General features: G+C 27.5%; 1 protein-coding gene across 1 annotated transcript in view; it reads left to right on the forward strand.

The window, feature by feature from the left end:
- Nucleotides 1-20,493, forward strand: part of LOC117181071 (DNA repair and recombination protein RAD54B-like) — an 89,682-nt gene that overhangs the window by 40,642 nt on the left and 28,547 nt on the right. Inside the window, exons 3-6 of the mRNA XM_033373639.1 lie at nt 1,774-1,876; nt 1,991-2,083; nt 2,183-2,303; nt 18,628-19,196. Of these exons, the coding sequence (XP_033229530.1) occupies nt 1,774-1,876; nt 1,991-2,083; nt 2,183-2,303; nt 18,628-19,196 (886 nt within the window). The remainder of the gene's footprint in view (nt 1-1,773; nt 1,877-1,990; nt 2,084-2,182; nt 2,304-18,627; nt 19,197-20,493) is intronic.

Here is a 20,493-nt window from a genome sequence, read left to right on the forward strand (position 1 = left end):
CTAGTCGGGAGTGGTGCTGACTGAAAACAGATGATTTGGAGCGATTCGCGCGCCATCTGTTGGTCATTCTAAGGACTTATTGAACTACCCTCGTATCTAAAATCCGTCAACTTCAAGATTCTTCATTTAAAAATAAATTTTTTCAATTGTGAAAACGTTTAATTAGAAATGATAAAATTTCAAGTCTTTTGAATGTTAAATGGTTCATTTTTTCACATTTTAATATGAAAATAATCTATTTTTAACTTTTCGAAATTGTCCTTTTTTCAAAATTATAATCTGATATTATTCAATTTCAAGATTCTTCAGCTGAAACTAAAATTGGATAATTTTTAAGCAGTTTAATTGGAAATAATACAATATCAATTCTCATAAATTTTTAATAATTCATTTTAAAAATTCGGTTCTGAAAATATTTAATTTTCCACGTTTTTAAATAATTTCAAAATTATTGAATTAAAAAAAATATTCAAGTTTGAAGGCTTTTTACTACAAATAATTCAATTTCAATTTCTTTGAATTTTAATTGATCCAATTTTCAAAAGTCTAATCTAAAAATATTCTGATTTTAACTTCATTTACGTAGTTTTTTTTTGTTGAAAATTTTAATCTGAAACCATTCAATTTCGGTATTCATTAATAAAAAAATCAATTTTCAAGGAAATTAAAAATTGCAATTGATTAGAAATTATACAATTTCAATTCCTTTAAATTTAAAAAAATCCATTTAAAAAATCCTGTCATGAAATTATTCAATTTTGAAATTTTGAAAATAATTTAAAATAATTATTCTATTTTTGAAATTATAATCAGCAATTATTTAATTCAAAAATTCCTCATTTAAAAATAAAAATGTACAACTTTAAACACTTCTGATTAGAAATAATTCATGTTTAATTCCATTCAATTTTAAATTATCCCATTTTCTAAAGTCTCAATTAAAAATATTAAATTTTAAACTTTTTTGTTGTCCTATTATTGAAATTTTAATGTAAAATTATTCAAATTCGAGATTTTGCAGTTTAAAAAACAAATTCAATTTTTAAGGTGTTTAATTAGATATAGTATGATTTCCATTCTTTCAAATTTATTCAATATTTATGGAAATTTTTTCGTACAAATATAATTTTTCAAAAAATACAAAAAACGTAATTTTGTTCATTATGATTTAAAGTTGCAAACAACAATTTATCTTTTTTTATCTTTAAAAATATGTACGTGTTTCTTTAATTCATTAAAATTATAATTTAAAAAAAATATAAATTTTTTTTGCAACTTTAGGTACAAATAAATAAAATTGCATGTTTCTTCATTTTTCTCAATATTATATTTCGCGGGAAAAATTTTTTTCTAACAAAAAATTTTTTTTTTTAAATTTGAAAAATTGCAATCGACTTTCCTAATGAGATTTTTTTAAATTACAAAAACACATTTGTCCGTAATGCTGCAAAGAAACTTTGCACTGTTCTTTATAATAAAAGTATTTGCAAAAATTGTATTCTAGTAATTATTTGTTTAACTAATTGTATTATAAGCAAAAAATAGAAGTGAGATTATAAATTTTATAAATATATATTTTATTCATCACTATAAAATGAATACATTTTTTCTAAACAAAGAGGTGTAAAATTAATATAAACTTTTCTCGATAAATGTTCTAGCTGCAGAGAAAAAATGAAATAAAATGTTTCTGATCAATATGTATTAAAATATTATCTTGCTTCTCTTTTAATATAATTTTTTATTTGACTCTTTTCTTTACTATTATTATAGAATTATTTTCAATGTTCTTATTGGGAAAAAATCTAACAAAAAGCACAAAACATGGGATGAAGATGGAATTTTAGAAGTTTGTGGAACTAAAGCTACGTTGAAGGTATTTTCTTTTTTTTATTTAGCTGTTAATTGAACATTTTACCAATTTCTGTAATCCTTTTTCGACTGGGAAATAGTTCATTAGCAGTTCCGATTTTTTATTAACATTTTTCAGGATTTACAAGGCAAAGTTATAGGAAAATTATCAGTAACAGCAGAAACGGCAATTGAAGGTTCAATACTGTCAATGGGCGGCAAAGAAATACAAGTAGTTTTTTTTACTTTTAATTTTTTCTAATTGTCAATTAAATACTTTTTTTATTTTATAATTACTTAATTTTTACTTTTCTCGTTAATTTTTTTTTAGATAATTGATAAAGCCTCTCACCCAAGCTCTTCAAATCAAAATAAAAAGGAAGAACGAATTTCAGAGCCACCCTTGAAGAAATTAAAAACTCATCACAAATTTGTACCGCTGAAAAAATCCGGTAAGAGAGCTTAATGTAAAAAAAAGGAAAATTCTAGTTCTAAAATGTATTGCAGATAAATAAATACAAATATTACTTTTTGAAATAATGTCTTTAGACCTTTATTTTTATTTATTTTTTTAATTGGGAAATAAATTTTTGTTCTTTAAAAATAATTTTTGTCGTTAAAAATTATTTTTTTAACTGAAAATTTAATTATTTCAAGTCTGGTTAACAAATTATCTTATTCAGTTGAAGATTCAACTATTTGTTTGAAACTTCATATATTTTGTGAAAAGTCATCTTTTTTTATAGAAAATTAATTTTTTTGTTGATTAGTTCAACTTTTTTTTTTGAAAATTCAACTGTTAGATTAAAAATTCTATGCAAAATTCAAATATTTGGTTAAAAATTGATGTATTTTGTTTAAAGTTAGTCTTTTTTTTTGTGGAAAAAACGAAAAAAGTAGCGAATTCGACAATTTTATTCTTGAAAATTTAATTTTATTGTTGAAATTTTTTCTTTTTAATCAATTTTTTAACTGAAATTTTAACTGTTTAACTTTTAGTTGAAAATTGGTGTTTCTTAGTTAAAAAATGATCTTTTTTAATTGGAATATTAATGATTTTCTAAAAAATTCGCTTCATTCGTAGAAAATTAATTTCTTTTGATAAAAATTGATCTATTTTACTTTCGGTTCAAAATTGATTTTTTTGTTTAGTTGAAAATTCATGTATTTTATTGAAAATTCGTATTTTTAGGTAAAAAAAAGCGCCTTTTTTGAAAATTCATGATTTTAGTTCAAAATTCAACTGTTTTGTTGAAAATTCGTATTTTTAGTGTAGTTCAGCTTTCTGATTAAAAATTCAACCGTTTTGTAAAAAATTCGTCTTTTGGCTTAAAAATTGAACAATTTGATGTAATTCTTGTTGACTGAAAAATTTTTTTGGTTGAAAATTCGCGTTTTTAATTAGAAAATTCAACCATTTGGTTGAAAATTCTTATTTTTTAAAGTGTGATTCAACTTTTTGGTTGAAAATTAATATATTTAGTAAAAAATTTATCTTTTTATACATAAAAAAAAATCTTTTTGATTGAAAACTCGAATTTTTGGCTTCAAAGGTCAATAATTTGATGGATTTTCTTTTTTTTTTGTCTTAAAATATCCTTCTTGGTTGAAAATTCAACACTTTTATTGAAATATCTTTTTTTATAAATTTACCTTTTTGGTTGAAAAATAATACTTTTTGTTGAAAATTGTTTTGTTCTTTTCAGAAAATTAATTTTTTAGTTGAAAATTCATATTTTTGGGTAGAAAATCCAACTATTTCGTTGAAAATTCAACTATATATTATAAAACTCGCCTTTTTTACTTTAAAATTAAAAAATTTTATGGATTTTTTTTCTTATTTGACTGAAAAATTCGCCTGGGTAGAAAATATGTATTTTTTGGTAGAAAATTAATCTTTTCAGTTGAAAATTCAACTGTTCTGTAGACAATTCGTCTTTTTGGATTCAAATTTGAACAATTTGATGGAATTTTTTTCTTTTTTTATTGAAAAATTGTTCTTGTTTTAAAATTTGTATAAAACTTTGTAGGGAATTCGACAATTTTCTTCTTGAAAATTCAATTGTATTGTTAAAAAATATTACTTTTTTTATTTGTTTAAAATCAGTGTTATAAAATCCATTATTTCTTAACAATTTAATTATATTGTTGGATTTTTTAAAATTCATTTTTCAAACTGAAAATTTGACTACTCCATTTTTAGTTCAAAATTCATCTTTTTTTTTGAAAATTGAACTGTTACACTTTTGATTCAAAATTTATATTTTTTTTTTCGAAATTCATGTATTTCATTGAAAATTCGTATTTTTACTTAAAAAAAGAAGCGTTTTTGTAGAAAATTTCTGATTCTGATTGAAAATTCAACTATTTTGGGGGAAATTAATCTACTTTGTAGGGAATTCGAAAATTTTCTTTTTGAAAATTTAATTGTATTGTTGAATATTATTAATATTTTGGTTTAAAATCAATTTTTTAACTGGAATATTAACCATTAAATATTTAGTTAAAAATATTTTTTTTTAATTGAAATGTTAACCATTTTCTTGAAAATTCACTTTTTTTTTTGTTGAAAATTAATTTTTTGTTAACAAAAAAATATTACACTTTTGGTTGAAAATTGATCTTTTTTAGTTGAAAATTCGCATTTTTAGATAGAAAAAGCGTTTTTGTTGAAAATTCATGATTCTGATTGAAAATTCAACTACTTTGTAAGGAATTTAACAATTTTGTCGTTGAAAGTTTAACTATATTGTTGAAAATTAGTTTTTTTCGTTGGTTAAATATCAAATTTTTCAATGAAAATTTAACTATTCAATTTTTAGTTGAAAATTGATGTTCTTTAGTTGAAAATTAATTTTTTTAACTGAAAGCTATTTTAAAATAAAATTAACACTTTTGGTTCAAAATTAATATTTTTGTATTCAAAATTCATGTATTTCATTGAAAATTTGTATTTTTAGGTAAAAAATCGTTTTTGTTGAAAATTCATGATTCTGATTGAAAATTCAACTATTTTGGGGATAATTAATCTACTTTGTAACGGATTCAACAAATTTGTTGTTGACAATTTAACTATATTGTTGAAAATTAGTTCTTATTTGTTTGTTTAAAATCAATTTTTTAACTGAAAATTTAGCTACTCATTCTTTACGTGAAAATTGATATTTTTTCATTGAAATGTTAATGATTTTCTTGAAAATCCCTTATTTTGTCGAAAATTAATTTTATTAACTGAAAACTATTAGACTTTTGGTTCAAAATTAATTTCTTTTAGTTGAAAATTCATTGTCATTTGTTATAAAATCCATTTTTTGCTTAAAATATTAAATATATTGTTGGTTTTTTTTTGGTTTAAAATTAATGTTTTAAACTGAAAATTTAATTATTCAATTTTTAGTTAAAAACTTACCTGTTTTTTTTTTTGTTGAAAATTGAACTGTTACACTTTTGGTTCAAAATGAATCTTTTTTTATTCAAAATTCATATATTTCATTGAAAATTTCGTATTTTTAAGTAGAAAAATAATCTTCTTTGTTGAAAATTCTACTATTTTGGGGAAAATTAATCTACTTTGTAAGGAGTTTAACAATTTTGTTTTTGAAAATTTAACTATATTGTAAATTAGTTTTATTTTAAAACAATTTTTTAACTGAAAATGTAGCTACTCAATTTTTACATGAAAATTGATATTTTTGAGTTGGAAATTGATATTTTTTACTTGAAATGTTAACCATTTTCTTGAAAATTCGCTTTGTAGGTTGAAAATTAATTTTCCTAACTGAAAATTGATCTATGCCACTTTCGATTCAAAATTTATTTTTTTTTTACATGAAAATTGATGTATTTTATTGATAATTTGTATTTTTCGCTTGATAATTTAACTATATTCTTGGCAATTTTTTTTTTTATTGGGTTTAAAATTAATTTTTTTAACTGAAAATTGAAAGATTCCATTTTTAGATGAAAATTATATTTTTTTTTTTGTTAAAAATTAATTTTCTTAGTTTAAAAATGAATTATTACACAGTTTTCAAAATCCATAATTTTTAACTCGTAATTTATGTATTTAATTGAAAATTCGTATTTTTATGTAATTAAATAAAAGCGCCTTTGTTAAAAATTTAACTATTTCGGGAAAAATGAATCTACCTAGTAGGGAATTCGACAATTTTGTTTTTGAAAATTTAATTGTATTATTGAAAATTAGTTTTTCTTACACCAATTTTTTAACTGAAAATTGGTGTTTTTCAGTTAAAAATTGATCTTTTTTAATTGGAATATTAATGATTTTCTTAAATATCCGCTTTATTTGTTGAAAATTAATTTCCTTAGATAAAATTTTTTTTTAGAAATATTTTAGTTGAAAATTCATGTATTTGATTAAAAATTCGTATTTTTCGGTAGAAAATTAAACTTCTTTGTTGAAAATGCAGCTATTCATGAAAAAATGAATCTGCTTTATAGAAAGCTCAATTTTTTGTTATAAAAACCATTTTTTGCTTAAAAATATAATTATATGTGTTAAATTTTTTTGTTTAAAATTAATTTTTTAACTGAAAATGTAACTATTCGATTTTAAGTTAAAATTTTTTTTTTTTTTTTTGAAAATTGAACTATTATACTTTTGGTTGGTATTTTAATCTTTTTTAATTAAAAATTCATGTATTTCATTGAAAATTCATAGTTTTAGGTAAAAAAATTAGCGTCTTGTTGAAAATTCATGATTCTGATTGAAAATTCAACTATTTTGGGGGAAATTAATCGACTTTGTAGAGAATTCAACAATTTTGTTGTTGAAAATTTAATTGTATCGTTGAAAACTTTTTTTCTTTGTTTTAAAATCAATTTTTTAAATTTAAATTTAACTATTCAATTTTTATTTAAAAAATGATACTTTTTAGTTGAAAATTGAGCTTTTTTGATTGAAATGTTAACCATTTTCTTGAAAATTCACTTTTTTTGTTGAAAATTAATTTTTTTTCTGAAAACTATTACATTTTCGGTTCAAAATTAATCTTATTAAATTCAAAATCCATGTATTTTATTGAAAATTCGTAATTTTTAGGTAGAAGATTAAACTTCTTTGTTGAAAATTCAACTATTTATGAAGAAATGAATCAACTTTGTAAAAAATTCAACAATTTTGTTATAAAATCCATTTTTTGCTTGAAAATTTATTTATATTGTTGGATTTTTTTTGGTTTAAATTAATTTTTTTAACTGAAAATTTTATTATTCCATGTTTACTTAAAAAATGATTTTATTCAGTTGAAAATTCAACTATTTGTTTGAAAATTCAAATATTTTGTGGAAAGGCATCTTCTTTTGTAGAAAATTAATCTTTTTGGTGACTAATTCACCTTTTCGATTGAAAATTCAATTATTAGGTTAAATATTCCATAAAAAACTCAGATATTTGGTTAAAAATTTATGTATTTGTTTAAAATTATTCTTTTTTGTGGAAAAATAGTACTATTTAGTTAAAAAATAATACATTTTGTTGAAAATTGGTCCTATTAATAAGAAAATTAATTGTGTTTGTTGAAAATTCATCTTTTTGGTTAAGGATTCACCTATTTTGTTAAAAATTTGTTGCTCCTTGTTGGTTTTATACGACCGGTTGAAAATTCGTCTTTTGGTGGAAAATTATTTTTTTATAGTAAAAAATTCATCTTACATCGTTAAAAATTTTCTTTGAAAAAATTGGAATTTGGTATGAAAATGCAACTTTGTTGTTAAAAATTAATTAAGTTTGTTTATTCAATTAAGAATCCAATTCATTAAGCAACCTTTTTTGGTTGAAAATTCAACTTGTTTATTGCAAATTCGTCTTTTTTGGTAGAAAATTAATAATTTTCGTTCGAATTTCTTTCTTTTTTTTTTAATTAATATATTTTGTTAAAAAATTCGTCTTTTTGGTATAAAATTATTAGTTTTCGTTTAGATTTCATTTTTTGGTTGAAAATTCATGAAATTTGTATAAAATTCTTTTTCGGTAGAAAATTTATCTTCTTGGTTGAAAATTAAAGTATTTTGGTAGAAATTTAAACTATTGGATTGAAAATTCAACCATTTTGTAGAAAATTCGTATATTTGGTAGAAAATGTATCATTTTCGTTCGAATTTCATTTTTTTTTTTTTTTTTTTTGAGATAGAGTTCTTGTTTTTGGGCCAAAAATTCCAATATTCTGGTAGAAAATTCAACTATATGCTTGAAATTTTAAACTATTTTGTAGAGAATTCGTCTTCTTGGATGAAAATTCGTTTCGTTTGTTAAAATTTTTTTTGTTTTCATAATTCAACAATGTGGTTGAATTTGTTTCTTTTTTTACTGAAAATATTTTTGTTTGTTAAAAGTTCGTCCTTTTGGCTTAAAAATTCAACAATTTGATGGAATTTTTCTCTTTTTTGATTAAAAATATCTTTCTTGGTTGAAAATTCAACACTTTTGTTGAAATATCTTTTTTTTTAGTTTACCTTTTTGGTTGAAAATTAATATATTTTGTTGATAAATGGTATTTTTTGGCGGATAATTAATCTTCTTAATTTAAAATTTAACTTTTTGTAGAAAGTTGATTTTTTGTTTGAAAATACAACTGTTTTGTAGAAAATTCGTCTTTTTGGATTCAGAATTCAACAATTCGGTTGATTTTTTTTTCTTTTTTGTCTGAAAAATCTTTCTTTGTTAAAAATTTGTATTTTTTAATTTAATTCAATTTAATTTAATTAAAATTAAAAAATTTGATAGAATTTTTTAGTTTTTTTACTGAAAATTCTTTCTTGGTTGAAAATTCAGCTCTTTTATAGAAAATTCGTCCTTTTTGTGTAATCTACTGTTTTGTAGAGAACTCATGTTTTAAAATTCAATAATTCGGTTAAAATTTTTTTCTTTTATGTCTGCAAATTTTTGTTTGTTAAAAATTCGTCTTTTTGGTGTAATTCAACAATTTGATGTATTTTTTTTTCTTTTTCCACAAATCTCTCTGGGTTAACAATTTGTATTTTTTAGTGTAATTAAACTTTTTAGTTGAAAATTAATATATTTGGTTAAAAATGGGTATTTTTTGGTAGAAAATTGATCATTATAGGTGTAAAATTTAACTAATTGGTGGAAAATCCAATTGTTCTGTAGAAAATTCGTCTTTTTGACTCAATAATTCAACAATTTGATAGGATTTTTTTCTTTGTTTACTTTAAAATCTTTCTTGGTTAAAATACAACTATTTTATGGAAAATTCGTTTTTTTGTGTAATTCAACTTTTTGGTTGAAAATTAATATATTATGTTGAAAATTCGTCTTTTGTTGGTCTTTTTTTGTAGAAAATTCATTTTTTAAATTTATATTCAACAATGTATTTTTGTTAGTTAAAAATTCGTCTTTCTGGCTTAAAAATTCAACAATTTGATGGATTTTTCTTTTTCTTTTTTGACTAAATATATCCTTCTTGGTTGAAAATTCAGCCTTTTTATTGAAATATCTTTTTTTTTATAAATTTATCTTTGTGATTAAAAAATAATACTTTTTATTAAAAATTGTTTTGTTTTTGCAGAAAATTAATTTTTTTTTAGTTGAAAATTCATATATTTGGGTTGAAAATCCAACGATTTCGTTAAAAATTGAACTATATTTTAGAAGTCCGGTCTTTTTGGATTCAAGAATCAACAATTCGGTTGAATTTTCTTTCTGGCAAATTTTTTTTTAAATTCATATAATTTGGTGTGATTTAACTTTCTGGATGAAAATTCAAATTTTTTATATAAACTTCGTCTTTTTGGCTTCAAAATTTAACAATTTGATGACATTTTTTTTATTTTGACTTTAAAATTTCTCTTGGTAGTAAATTCGTCGTTTTAGTTAGCAAATTCAACTATTTGGTTGAAAATTCAACTGTTTTAAAGAAAATTCGTCTTTTTGACTTAAAGATTCAACAATTTGATAGAATTTTGTTCTTGTTTGAATTTAAAATCTTTGTTGGTTAAAAATTCAACTCTTTTATTGAAAATTCGTATTTTTTTGGTGTAATTCAACTTTTTGTTTGAAAATTAATATAGTTTGTTGAAAATTGGTCTTTTTGGTAGAAAATTTATATTTTTTTGTTGTTTTTGGGTAGAAAATCCAACTATTACGTTAAAAATTCAACTGTTTTGTAGAAAATTCGTCTGTTTGGCTTCAAAATTTAACAAATTTTTTTCTTTTTTGATTAGAAAAACCTTTCTTTGTTAAAAAATTGTATGTTTTGGTGTAATTCAAACTTTTTGTTGAAAATTAATTAATTGTTTGAAAAATTTATCTTTATTTGGTAGAAAATTAATCTGGTTAGGCTGAAAATTCAACTATTTAGTGGGAAATTTACTTGTTCTGTAGACAATTCTTCTTTTTAGCTTCAAAATTCAACTCTTTTGTTGAAAATTCGTATTTTTTGGTTTTATTTATCTTTCTGGTTAAAAATTCAACTTTTTGTGTAAAATTCTCCTTTTTGGTTTCCAAATTCAAAAATTTGATGGAAATTTTTTCTTTTTTCACCGAAAAATCTTTCTTGATTGAAAATTCGTCTTTTTGACTTCAAAATTCAACAATTTGATGGAAGTTTTTTTGTTTTTTCATTGCCATATATTTTTCTTGGTTGAAAATTCCACTCTTTTCTAAAAAGTCGCTTTTTTTTGGTGTAATTAAACTGTTTGGTTAAAAATAAATTTATTCTGTTGAAAATTCGTAACGCTAGTTGCTCGAACCAATTCATAGAATTTTAAAGCCGCGCGCGCAAAATCAATTCTTCACACATCCATTGGGGGGCGCCCCTTTTTGCCACGTACTCATTACGCTTTTCTGATATTCAAATCGCAAAATACAAGGGATAAGGAAAAAGAAAAGGGAGGGTTTGATCTATTCGGACGAGATTTATTTGCATAATTTCGATTGAACTTCACTTCAGGTAAGTTCGTTTAATCGTACAATTATGCTGCATAGTCTCGTCTTCTAGATCAATTGTACTTGTTTAAAGCATCAGACTTGCGATTTGAATCTCCACTTTATTTATAAGTTTGTACATTAGGGATTGAGAACGCTCGACGCAAAATCACATGTCGTTTCCCGTAGTGGGCGATTATAGAATTTAGCGAATACATTTTAATTAGCATTCCAACCTGCTGCTTTGCGAATAATTTCTACATTAACTCCCTTTCGAGCTGATGCTGAGGCAGAGGCATGTCTAGTGCTGTGTCCGGTGAAAATTTTCGTGTCAATTCCACTTTTATTCAGAATCGTTTTTAGCCAACGACTAATTGTTTGCGAAGTAGCTGTACGGTGTGGTTTTTTAAACGTTAATAATAAAGTATCGGTATTTAACGGGCGTATGTTTTTTGTTTGATGAAGGTACTCCTTGAGTACACTTGCAACATACAGACTAGGTTGATCCTTAAAGACGGAAAATTCTAGGATTGGCTGTGCTCGACCAATACCCGATGTTTTAATTCTATCTGTAATAATAATTCTAACCGGATCGTCTTTTATTTGAATGTTTCCTATCTTAATCATTGAAAGTGACTGAACACGCTGTGCCGTGGCTAATGGGATAAGGATAGCAAGTTTCTTAGTTACATTTTCCAAACTAAGCTCCGCATTTGGCCAGAGTTTCGAGACAAAACTTAAAACTGGCTGCGGGTCACAAATATCGTTATATTTCGCGTTTTGGGGCTTTAAAACTGATAGCCCCTTAAAGAATCTTTTTAATCGCGCATCGTTGCCTAAATCTTCTATTAAAATTAGTGACAATGCCGACCTATAACTATTTAATGTGCTGTATGTTTTTATTCCCTCGAATAATTTAATAAAAAACCTCAAAACTTTTGAGACAGATGCGCTAAACATAGAGAGTTCGTTTTATCTACAAAATTTCCACTAAAGTCTAATAGGCTTATCGTACTGTTGTAATGTGCCATCAGATAGCGAAGTCAAAACCATTGGAATAGAGGAATCTGGAACGCCACGTCCTATAAACGACCTCCTGATAATTTCCCTACAGCCAGGATAAGATTCTTTGCCAACGGGTGATTTTTCCTAAAAGGGCATAACAGCAATTCATTATCAGGACCTAAATAAATCAAATCATCCACTAAAAGTGATTTGAACAGTGGGAACTAAGGCTGAGTAGGCCAGGAATCACTAGAAACCTATGAACCTTGTCTGCTATTATTTTGCGCCCAGTTCAAAGTAAATGCATATATAGCAAACACTTCTGGGTCTTGCTTCCAGGATACAAACCGTACACATTTTGCATTAATATTTGAAGCAAACAAATGAATTTGGAAAAAACCGAAAGCTTTTTGAATTTCTCTGAATCTCTCGGAGGATATTTCCCATTCCGTTTCACTTGGCAGTATTCGGAACTCTTTGTCTGCAATGGAGTTATCACATGATTTGATGCAGGAAGTAAAAATCCATAAGTGTCGCTCTTCACTCCACTGCCAAATCTCCTTGCATAATTTTGTAAGCTTAGGGTACTTGAATGCTACCCATTCTATTAATATAAGCAATGGCAGTTGTGCTGTCTATTCTCAATAGCACTTCGCATTAACTCAAATCTTTTGCAAAACATTTGAGCCCATATAAAGCAGTTAGCAATTCTAACGAATTAATATGCAGTTTTTGCTGGTATAAATTCCACCAAACATGTGCTGTCACACTATTGCAGACTGCTCCTCAACCTGTTAAAGACGAATCAGTAAAAATCTCGAGCTTGTAACGTAACGTTCTGATAGGGTTATTAATAGTCATAACATTTTTTATCCGCCATTTTATGTCAACCAAGATACAAGGAGGCAGTACCATCTTCTTTTCAAAGTTTTCATTCGCGGATTGTAAACCTAGATATTTTTCTCGTTCCAGGTTTTTTGTATACAAGCTACCATATTGAACGGCTGGATAGGCTGCTACCAAAGTCCCAATAAATTGACCTAATTCCCTGATTTTACAAGAGGATTTTTGACTGATTTCTGTTGCCCAATCTAAAATCATTTTTCTTTTTTCCTCAGTTAATTCAATAGTCATTTTTCTTGTGTTCCATATAAAACCTAAATATTTCACTTTTCTAAGTGGTTCAAGGTTACATTTATTAACATTTAGCAAGAAACCCAACATTTCTAACCTTTCTCGCGTTATATTAATGATGTTCTTCAAATACTCGTCTTTCGTTTTCCTCATTAGACAAAAATCATCTAGATAAACTACTGATAAAAGGGATTTAGATCTGAGGTCTTGGACAACAGGTTTCATTAGTTTTGTAGAAATGAATGGTGCAGTGCACAGTCCGAAGGGAACACAATTGAATTCATAGAAACTTCCATCAAAAATAAATCTCAGATACTTTCTAAATTATTTAGCTATTGTGATCAAGAAATAAGCATCTTTAAGATCAATAGTGACTAGATAGGCATTTTTACATAACAAACTGCTAAGAGGTTTCCTGTCTTCCAATTTAAAATGAGAAGCTACAATAAATTTATTAAAATTTTTTAAGTTCAAAATAAACATTTTTTACTATCAGGTTTGTGTACCAAAAAATAGAAGGAAATAAACTGTCCATTGAGAGAAGTACATTCTGATATGGCTCCCTTTTCAATTAAATCGTTTACAGATTTTTTATAATTTAGCTTCTCATCTAAAGGCATTGGAGGTTCTTTTGGTATTTGCTTCTGGTGATCTCTTAAACGACCTTCTGGCCTACTTACGTTATTTAACGACGGGGCTGGTAATTTTTGGGTTGTTGTTGAGATGGGTACTTCCGCCCTCCCTGTTGATTTGGCCTGAATCACTTCAAGCCAGCTCGCCTGAGGGGGGTTTTCCAGTGTAAATTACCGGTCTGGCTTCTAAAATTATCAGCATTTAATGCATCCTTTTTAACGTCAGACTGTCGTCCCCTATTAACCGATTCGTTTGTTTCTACGAATTTTTTACTCGTCTTTTCCAGCGCCTTAGCCTTTTTAAAGCGTTCCAAGAAGTCTTCTCCGAACAACTGATCATCCACTGCACAATCAATACCCACACTTTTCACAAGAGGGTCAAGTGAATCGATACTACCAATTATAGTAATTCGCTTTGTGATTGACATAGCGTGGTAGTTCTGCTAATATTCTCCCCGAATCTCCTAGACGACTTATTAAGGAGTCAGTGTCTACCTCCTTTCGAGTCAATAATTCATCAAGGCATAAGGCAATCGCATTCATACCAGCACTCAGTAGATTCTGCGAAGCCACATGGAAACTATCCTTTTTAAGGAAAATGCCTTCTGCCAACTCTTTAATCTCTCGGTTGAGATTAGGGGCCTTGAGCATTGTGAAGTTAGCTGCCTTTAGATATTTCTCTTCAAGGTCTTTTTTATCCTCTTTAGGAATGCCAGATTTTAAAATGTTCGACAATTTCTCCACAATCGTCGTATGGATTTTTGGTCCAAATTTTTTGGTTAACTCTTTACCAAGTGGGTCAAAAGTTTCTGGTCTCGGTTCAATCTTAGTATCCATCGAACGGGTTTTGTCCTCATCTGACTTTACTCTTTCGACGGACTCGGATTGCGAATTAGAGTTCACAGATTCTTCTGAAGAAGATTTATACAGATTCCTACGTGAAACTACAGAAATGGATCTGGATCTGGAACGACTGTGACGTTTGTCACGCGAGTCGTTATCGTCGCCATCTTGAGGATGGACGCCTCTTGCAGGACTTTTACGAGAATTCGAAGGATAATCGCGATAATCGTGACGATAATGACGTGATGCACCTCTCCGAGAATGTGGGTAGCGTTCTCCGTCATTCCATTCGTCTACTTCGCGGGGATGAGATCTTGAGCTATGTATATAGTCGTGGCGTGGGGTACCTCTTCCAGAAAATTCTGGCGAGTCACGCTCTCTGCCATTTTTACCACGCTCTAAAAAATCTCCGTTCCTAGATGATTTCCACCGATCATAACTCGGCCGTGAACGTGTGATCGTGAACGTGGCGTGCCTCTATTTGTATAACGCTCTCCGTTGTACCGATCCCGCCTTGAACAAGAGTTGCAATATTCATAATCCCTTCGACGATGCTTCGATCGACGCTCCGTCTCATTAATCTTCATTTTCAGATGTTTTAGCTCCGCTAGCACTGCAGCAATATCACACTCGCAAAATTTATACAATTTACCAGGGTCACGGTTTTCGCTACTATCAGCATTCATTTTGAAACACTTTATTCCGACCGAAATTTATAACGAAAACCGTCCACGCACTTGCGAGCTGGATCGCACAGAAAAGCGTAATGAGTAAGTGGTAGAAAGGGGCGCCCCCAATGAATGTGTGGAGAATTGATTTTGCGCGCGCGGCTTTGAAATTCTGTGAGTTGGATCGAGCAACTAGCGTTACTACAACTAATCTAGAGGACGAGACTATGCAGCATAATTCTACAATTTGGTTGCATTTTTGTCTGAAAAATCTTTATTTGTTGAAAATTCGTATTTTTCGGTATAATTGAACTTTCTGCTTGAAAGTTCAACTTTTTGTATAAAATTCGTCATTTTGACTTCCAAATTCAACAATTGAATGGAAAAATCGTCTTTTTAACTTCAAAACTCAACACTTTGATTGAATTTTTCTCTGTTTTTACTGAAAATTCACTCTTGTTTGAAAATTCAGCTCTTTTGTTAAAATATCTTTTTTTTGTCATTAACCTTTTTTGTTTAAATTTAATACATTTTGTTGAAAATTTTTATTTTTTTTTGGTACAAAATTAATCTCTTCTGTTGAAAATTCAACTGTAACTTAGAAAATTCTTTTTTTTTATTGAAGAATCAACAATGCGGGTGATTTTTTCTAAAAAATCTTTCTTTGTATAAAATTCGTTTCTTTAGTTAGAAAATTCAACTATTTGGTTGAAAACTCGTATTTTTTTGTTTAATTCAACTTTTTTGTTGAAAATTAATATAATTTCAGAAAAATTGATCTTTTTTGGTGGAAAATTAATCCTTTCAGTTGAATATTCAACTGTTTTGTAAAAAATTCGTCTTTTGGCTTAAAAATTGAACAATTTGATGAAATTTTTTTTTTCACTGAAAAATTATTTTTGGTTGAAAATTCAACTGTTTTGTAGAAAGTTCGTCTTTTTTTTGCTATTTTTTGTAGAAAACTAATTTTTTTGGATTTATAATTCAACATATGGTTGAATTTTTTCTTTTTTGGCTGAAAATATTTTTGTTTGTTAAAAAACTTGTCTTTTTGGCTTCAAATATCTACAATTTGGTTGCATTTTTGTCTGAAAAATCTTTATTTGTCGAAAATTCGAATTTTTCGGTATAATTGAACTTTCTGGTTGAAATTTAACCTTTTTTACATAAAATTCGTCATTTTAACATCCAAATTCAACAATTCGATGGAATTTTTTTCTTTCTTGACTGGAAAATTTTTCTTTATTGAAAATTCAACTCTCTTATTGAAAATTCGTATTTTTTTGTAATCCAGTTTTCCAGTTGAAAATTGATATATTATGTTGAAAATTGGTATTTTTTGTTAGAAAATTAATCTCATTAGTTTGAGAATTCGACTATTTGGTAAAAAATTCAATTGTTAAGTAGAAAATTCTTCTTTTTGGATTCAAAATTCGACTTTGACTTCGACTTGATTGCAAAATTTTACTTGCTCGAAAATTCGTCCTTTTTGTTAGCAAATTCAACCATTTCGTTGAAATTTAATGTATCCTTCGTTATTTTTCTTATTCACAATTCTATTTTTTTGTTTTCGTCTTTTTGGTATAATTCAAAAATTTGATGGACAGTTTTTTGACTAAAAATATCCTTCCTGGTTGAAAATTCAACTTTTTTTATTGTAATATCTTTTTTTTAAGTTACGTTTCTGTTTGGAAGTTAATACGTTTTTTTGAAAATTGGTCTTTTTGGCAGAAAATTCATCATTATAGGTTGAAAATTTAACTATTTGGTGAAAAATCCAATTGTTCTGTATAAAATTGGTTGTTTTGACTTATTAATCCAACAATTTGATAGAATTTTTTTCTTTTTTGACTTTAAAATCTTTCGTGGTAAAAAATTTAACTTTTTTATAGAAAATTCGTTCTTTTTTTGTGTAATTTAACTTTTTGGTTGAAAATTAATATATTGTCTTGAAAATGTGTCTTTTTGTATAGAAAATTAATCTTATTTTTAAAAAATTCGTCTTTTTGGATTAAAAATTCAACAATTTGATGGAATTTTGTTCTTTTTTTTAATGAGAAATCTTTCTTGGTTGAAAATTCGTATTTTTTGACGTAGTTCAGCTTTCTGATTAAAAATTCAACTATATTTTATGAAAGTCATTTTTTTGACTTCAAAATTTAAACATTTTATGGAATTTTTTTTTACTGAAACATTCGTCTATGTAGAAAATATGTCTTTTTTGGTAGAAAATTAATCTTTTCAGTTGAAAATTTAACTGTTTTTTAGAAAATTTGTCTTCTTCGGTTTTAAAATTCAGTAATTCGATATCAATTTTTACTTTTTTACTGAAAAATCTTTCTTGGTTGAAAATTAATATTTTTTCCTTTTTAGCTGAAAAATCTTTTTTGGTTGAAAAATCGTCTCTTTAGTTAGAAAATTCAACTATTTGGTTGAAAATTCAACTTTTTTGTATAAAATTAGTCATTTTGACTTCCAAATTCATCAATTCGATGGCATTTTTTTCTTTTTTGACTGGAAAATTGTTCTTTGTTGAAAATTCAACTCTCTTATTGAAAATTCGTATTTTTTGCGTAATCCAATTTTCAGTAAAGTGATGTGATGAAACAAATCCATCTTTTTTTCGACCGTTGATATTTATTGATTTCAAATCGTAGATTTCAATTATTTATGTCCTACGGTCCAATCGTGAATCAAAAATAAAATTACGAGTCAAAAAAACATTTTCTTCGAATCTCAGATATTTATTAAATAGAAAAACTCCTTTTAATCCTCCTTACGTTTCAGTACACATGCGTACCTTTTTTAAAGGTTCTTAACCTGAGTTGATGATGGTTCAAAATAGTCCAACAGATCAAATTACAGTCCAAAACATTCAAATCAATTTAAAAAAAAATAGTCATTTAGAAGTCTCAAAATTACTGAGACTTCAATCAATTAGACTAAATTTTTAAAAAATATAGTGAGCATCAACTCAGGTTAAGAATCTTTGAAAAGGGTACGCATGTGTACTGAAACGTTAGGATTAAAATGAGTTTTTCTATTTAATAAATATCTGAGTTTCGGAGAAAATGTTTTTCTGATTCGTAATTTTTTTTTTGACTTACGATTGGACCGTAAGACATAAATAATTGAAATCTACGATTTGAAATCAATCTAATTTTCTGGTTGAAAATTGATATATTATGTTGAAAATTGATATATTATGTTGAAAATTGGTCTTTTTTGTTAGAAAATTAATCTTATTAGTTTGAGAATTCAACTATTTGGTAGAAAATTCTTCTTTTTGGATTCCAAATTCGACTGTTTTGTTGAAAATTCCTATTTTTAGTGTAATTAAACATTTTGATTGAAAATTCAACTTTTTCGTATAAAATTCGTCTTCTTGACTTTAAAATTTAAAAATTTCATGTAATTTTTTTCTTTATTTGGCTGCGAAATTTTGCTTGCTAGAAAATTCGTTCTTTTAGTTAGCAAATTCAACCATTTCTTTGAAATTTAATGTATCCTTAATTTTTGTTCTTATTCACAATTCTATTTTTTTGTTTTGTTAGCTTAATAAATATAAATTTTTTCCCCCGAAAAGGCAAGTCCCTTCTCCTGAGTTTCGAGCCTCTGATAATGCCGCGTCCAAATGTGGAAATACAATGGTCAGAAGAGAATCTCGAAATTCACGACGTGTCCCTGGACGCTTGTTTAGCTTCCGTTGTCCGGCCTCATCAGCGACACGGCTTGGTCTTCCTCTACAAATGCATAATGGGGATGAACGATCCGAATTGTTTCGGGGCCATTTTGGCTGACGAAATGGGTCTCGGAAAAACTCTGCAGTGTGTCGCTCTCGTCTGGACGTTGCTGAAACAAGGCCCTTATGGAAAGGCAGTGATAAAACGAGCCCTGGTTGTGGCTCCCAGTAGTTTGTGCGGCAACTGGAACAACGAATTTGTGCGCTGGCTGGGTCTGCACAGAATTTCCCCTTTCGTTGTTGAAGGGAAGAAGAAGCCTAAGGATTTTTTAAAGTCTCCGCGAGCTTCTGTGATGATTATCAGCTACGAGATGTTTGTCAGGAATGTCGAGGAAATTAACGAAATTGGTTTCGACCTCCTGATATGTGATGAGGGACATCGACTGAAGAATAGTGAACTCAAATCGTTGAAGGTATGTTCACTCGAGATTTTTGAGACGAAAATTCTAGCGAAAAAGCTTTTGAAATTGAGTCAATTCTATTTAATTTCGGTATTTTATACTTGTCACGGAATTTAAGTTGTTAAATAAGTTAAAGTTTAATAAGTTAAAAAAATTAATTTTTAACCAAATACTGACATTTTTAAACAAAAGAGATGAATTCTGAACCAAAAATGTTTAAACATTAATGCATTTTGTTGAAAACTCGTCGTTTTTGGTTGGTAGAAAATGAATCTTTTTACTTGAAAATTCATCTTTTAGAGGTGACAAATTCAACTGTTTTGAAGAAAATTGGTCTTTTTGACATAAAAATTCAACAATTTGATGGCATTTTTTTTCTACTGAAATATATTATTTTGAGTTGAATATTCAACTCTTTTTTTAAATTTGTTTTTTTGGTGTAAATTAACTATTTAGTTGAAAATAAATGTATTTTGTTTAATATTCAAATTTTTTTTGTATAAAATTTGTGTTTTTTTTGCTTAAAAATTCATCGTTTTAGTAAGAAAATTCAACAATTCGGTTTATTTTTAAAAATTTTTTTGACTAAAACTATCCTTCTTCGTTGAAAATTCAATTTTTTTGTTAATATATATGTAATATTATATATGTAATTTTCGGTTCGGTTTTGATTCCTCTAGAATCAAACCGAAGGGCCTATGACAAAGCCACCGAACGCGTCCTCGGGTTGCGGATAGAAGGTCCCTGTACCAAGGGTTTCTGCTGAATATGGTTACAAAAATAAATAGGCAGTCGCGGACAATTGTCCAGGGGTGGTCCCGAAGGAACTAACCCCCAAGCGGAGGTGTGAAAACCGTGCCGAAAGCTGAATAGCACGTGGGTGAGGTGTCTAGAACGGTGACTCTGGGATCCCGGGCGACCTCTCAGAGTACGCAGCCTTATCCTTGCATGCGGGGCTCTACAAGGATGGACGAACCCCTTTCCTCAGCTTCTCGTGGGAACAACAATGACAACACCAAACATAGTTGTAGTAAGTGCGGTTCAAAACAACAGAACGCGCAGGGCTCCCGACAATGGGTCGGCCAACAATGCCGACCAATCTAGAGCTGGGGGAGCCAATGAAAATGGATTCAATACGATGCATCGGCGGGATCTCGCGACCTTTGGATGGACGGAGCAACTGAATCAAGACTTGCTAGAGTGCTGGGATGCGAGTGTGGCCCGTGAACGGGGTTACATGGCACGGCTACATGCTCTGTGGTGCGAGAAACACCCGGAGCTATCGCACTTTTCGCAGCAACGTCTGCGA

This window comes from Belonocnema kinseyi, chromosome 10 (assembly GCF_010883055.1).
Source record: "Belonocnema kinseyi isolate 2016_QV_RU_SX_M_011 chromosome 10, B_treatae_v1, whole genome shotgun sequence".
Classification (NCBI taxonomy): domain Eukaryota; kingdom Metazoa; phylum Arthropoda; class Insecta; order Hymenoptera; family Cynipidae; genus Belonocnema; species Belonocnema kinseyi.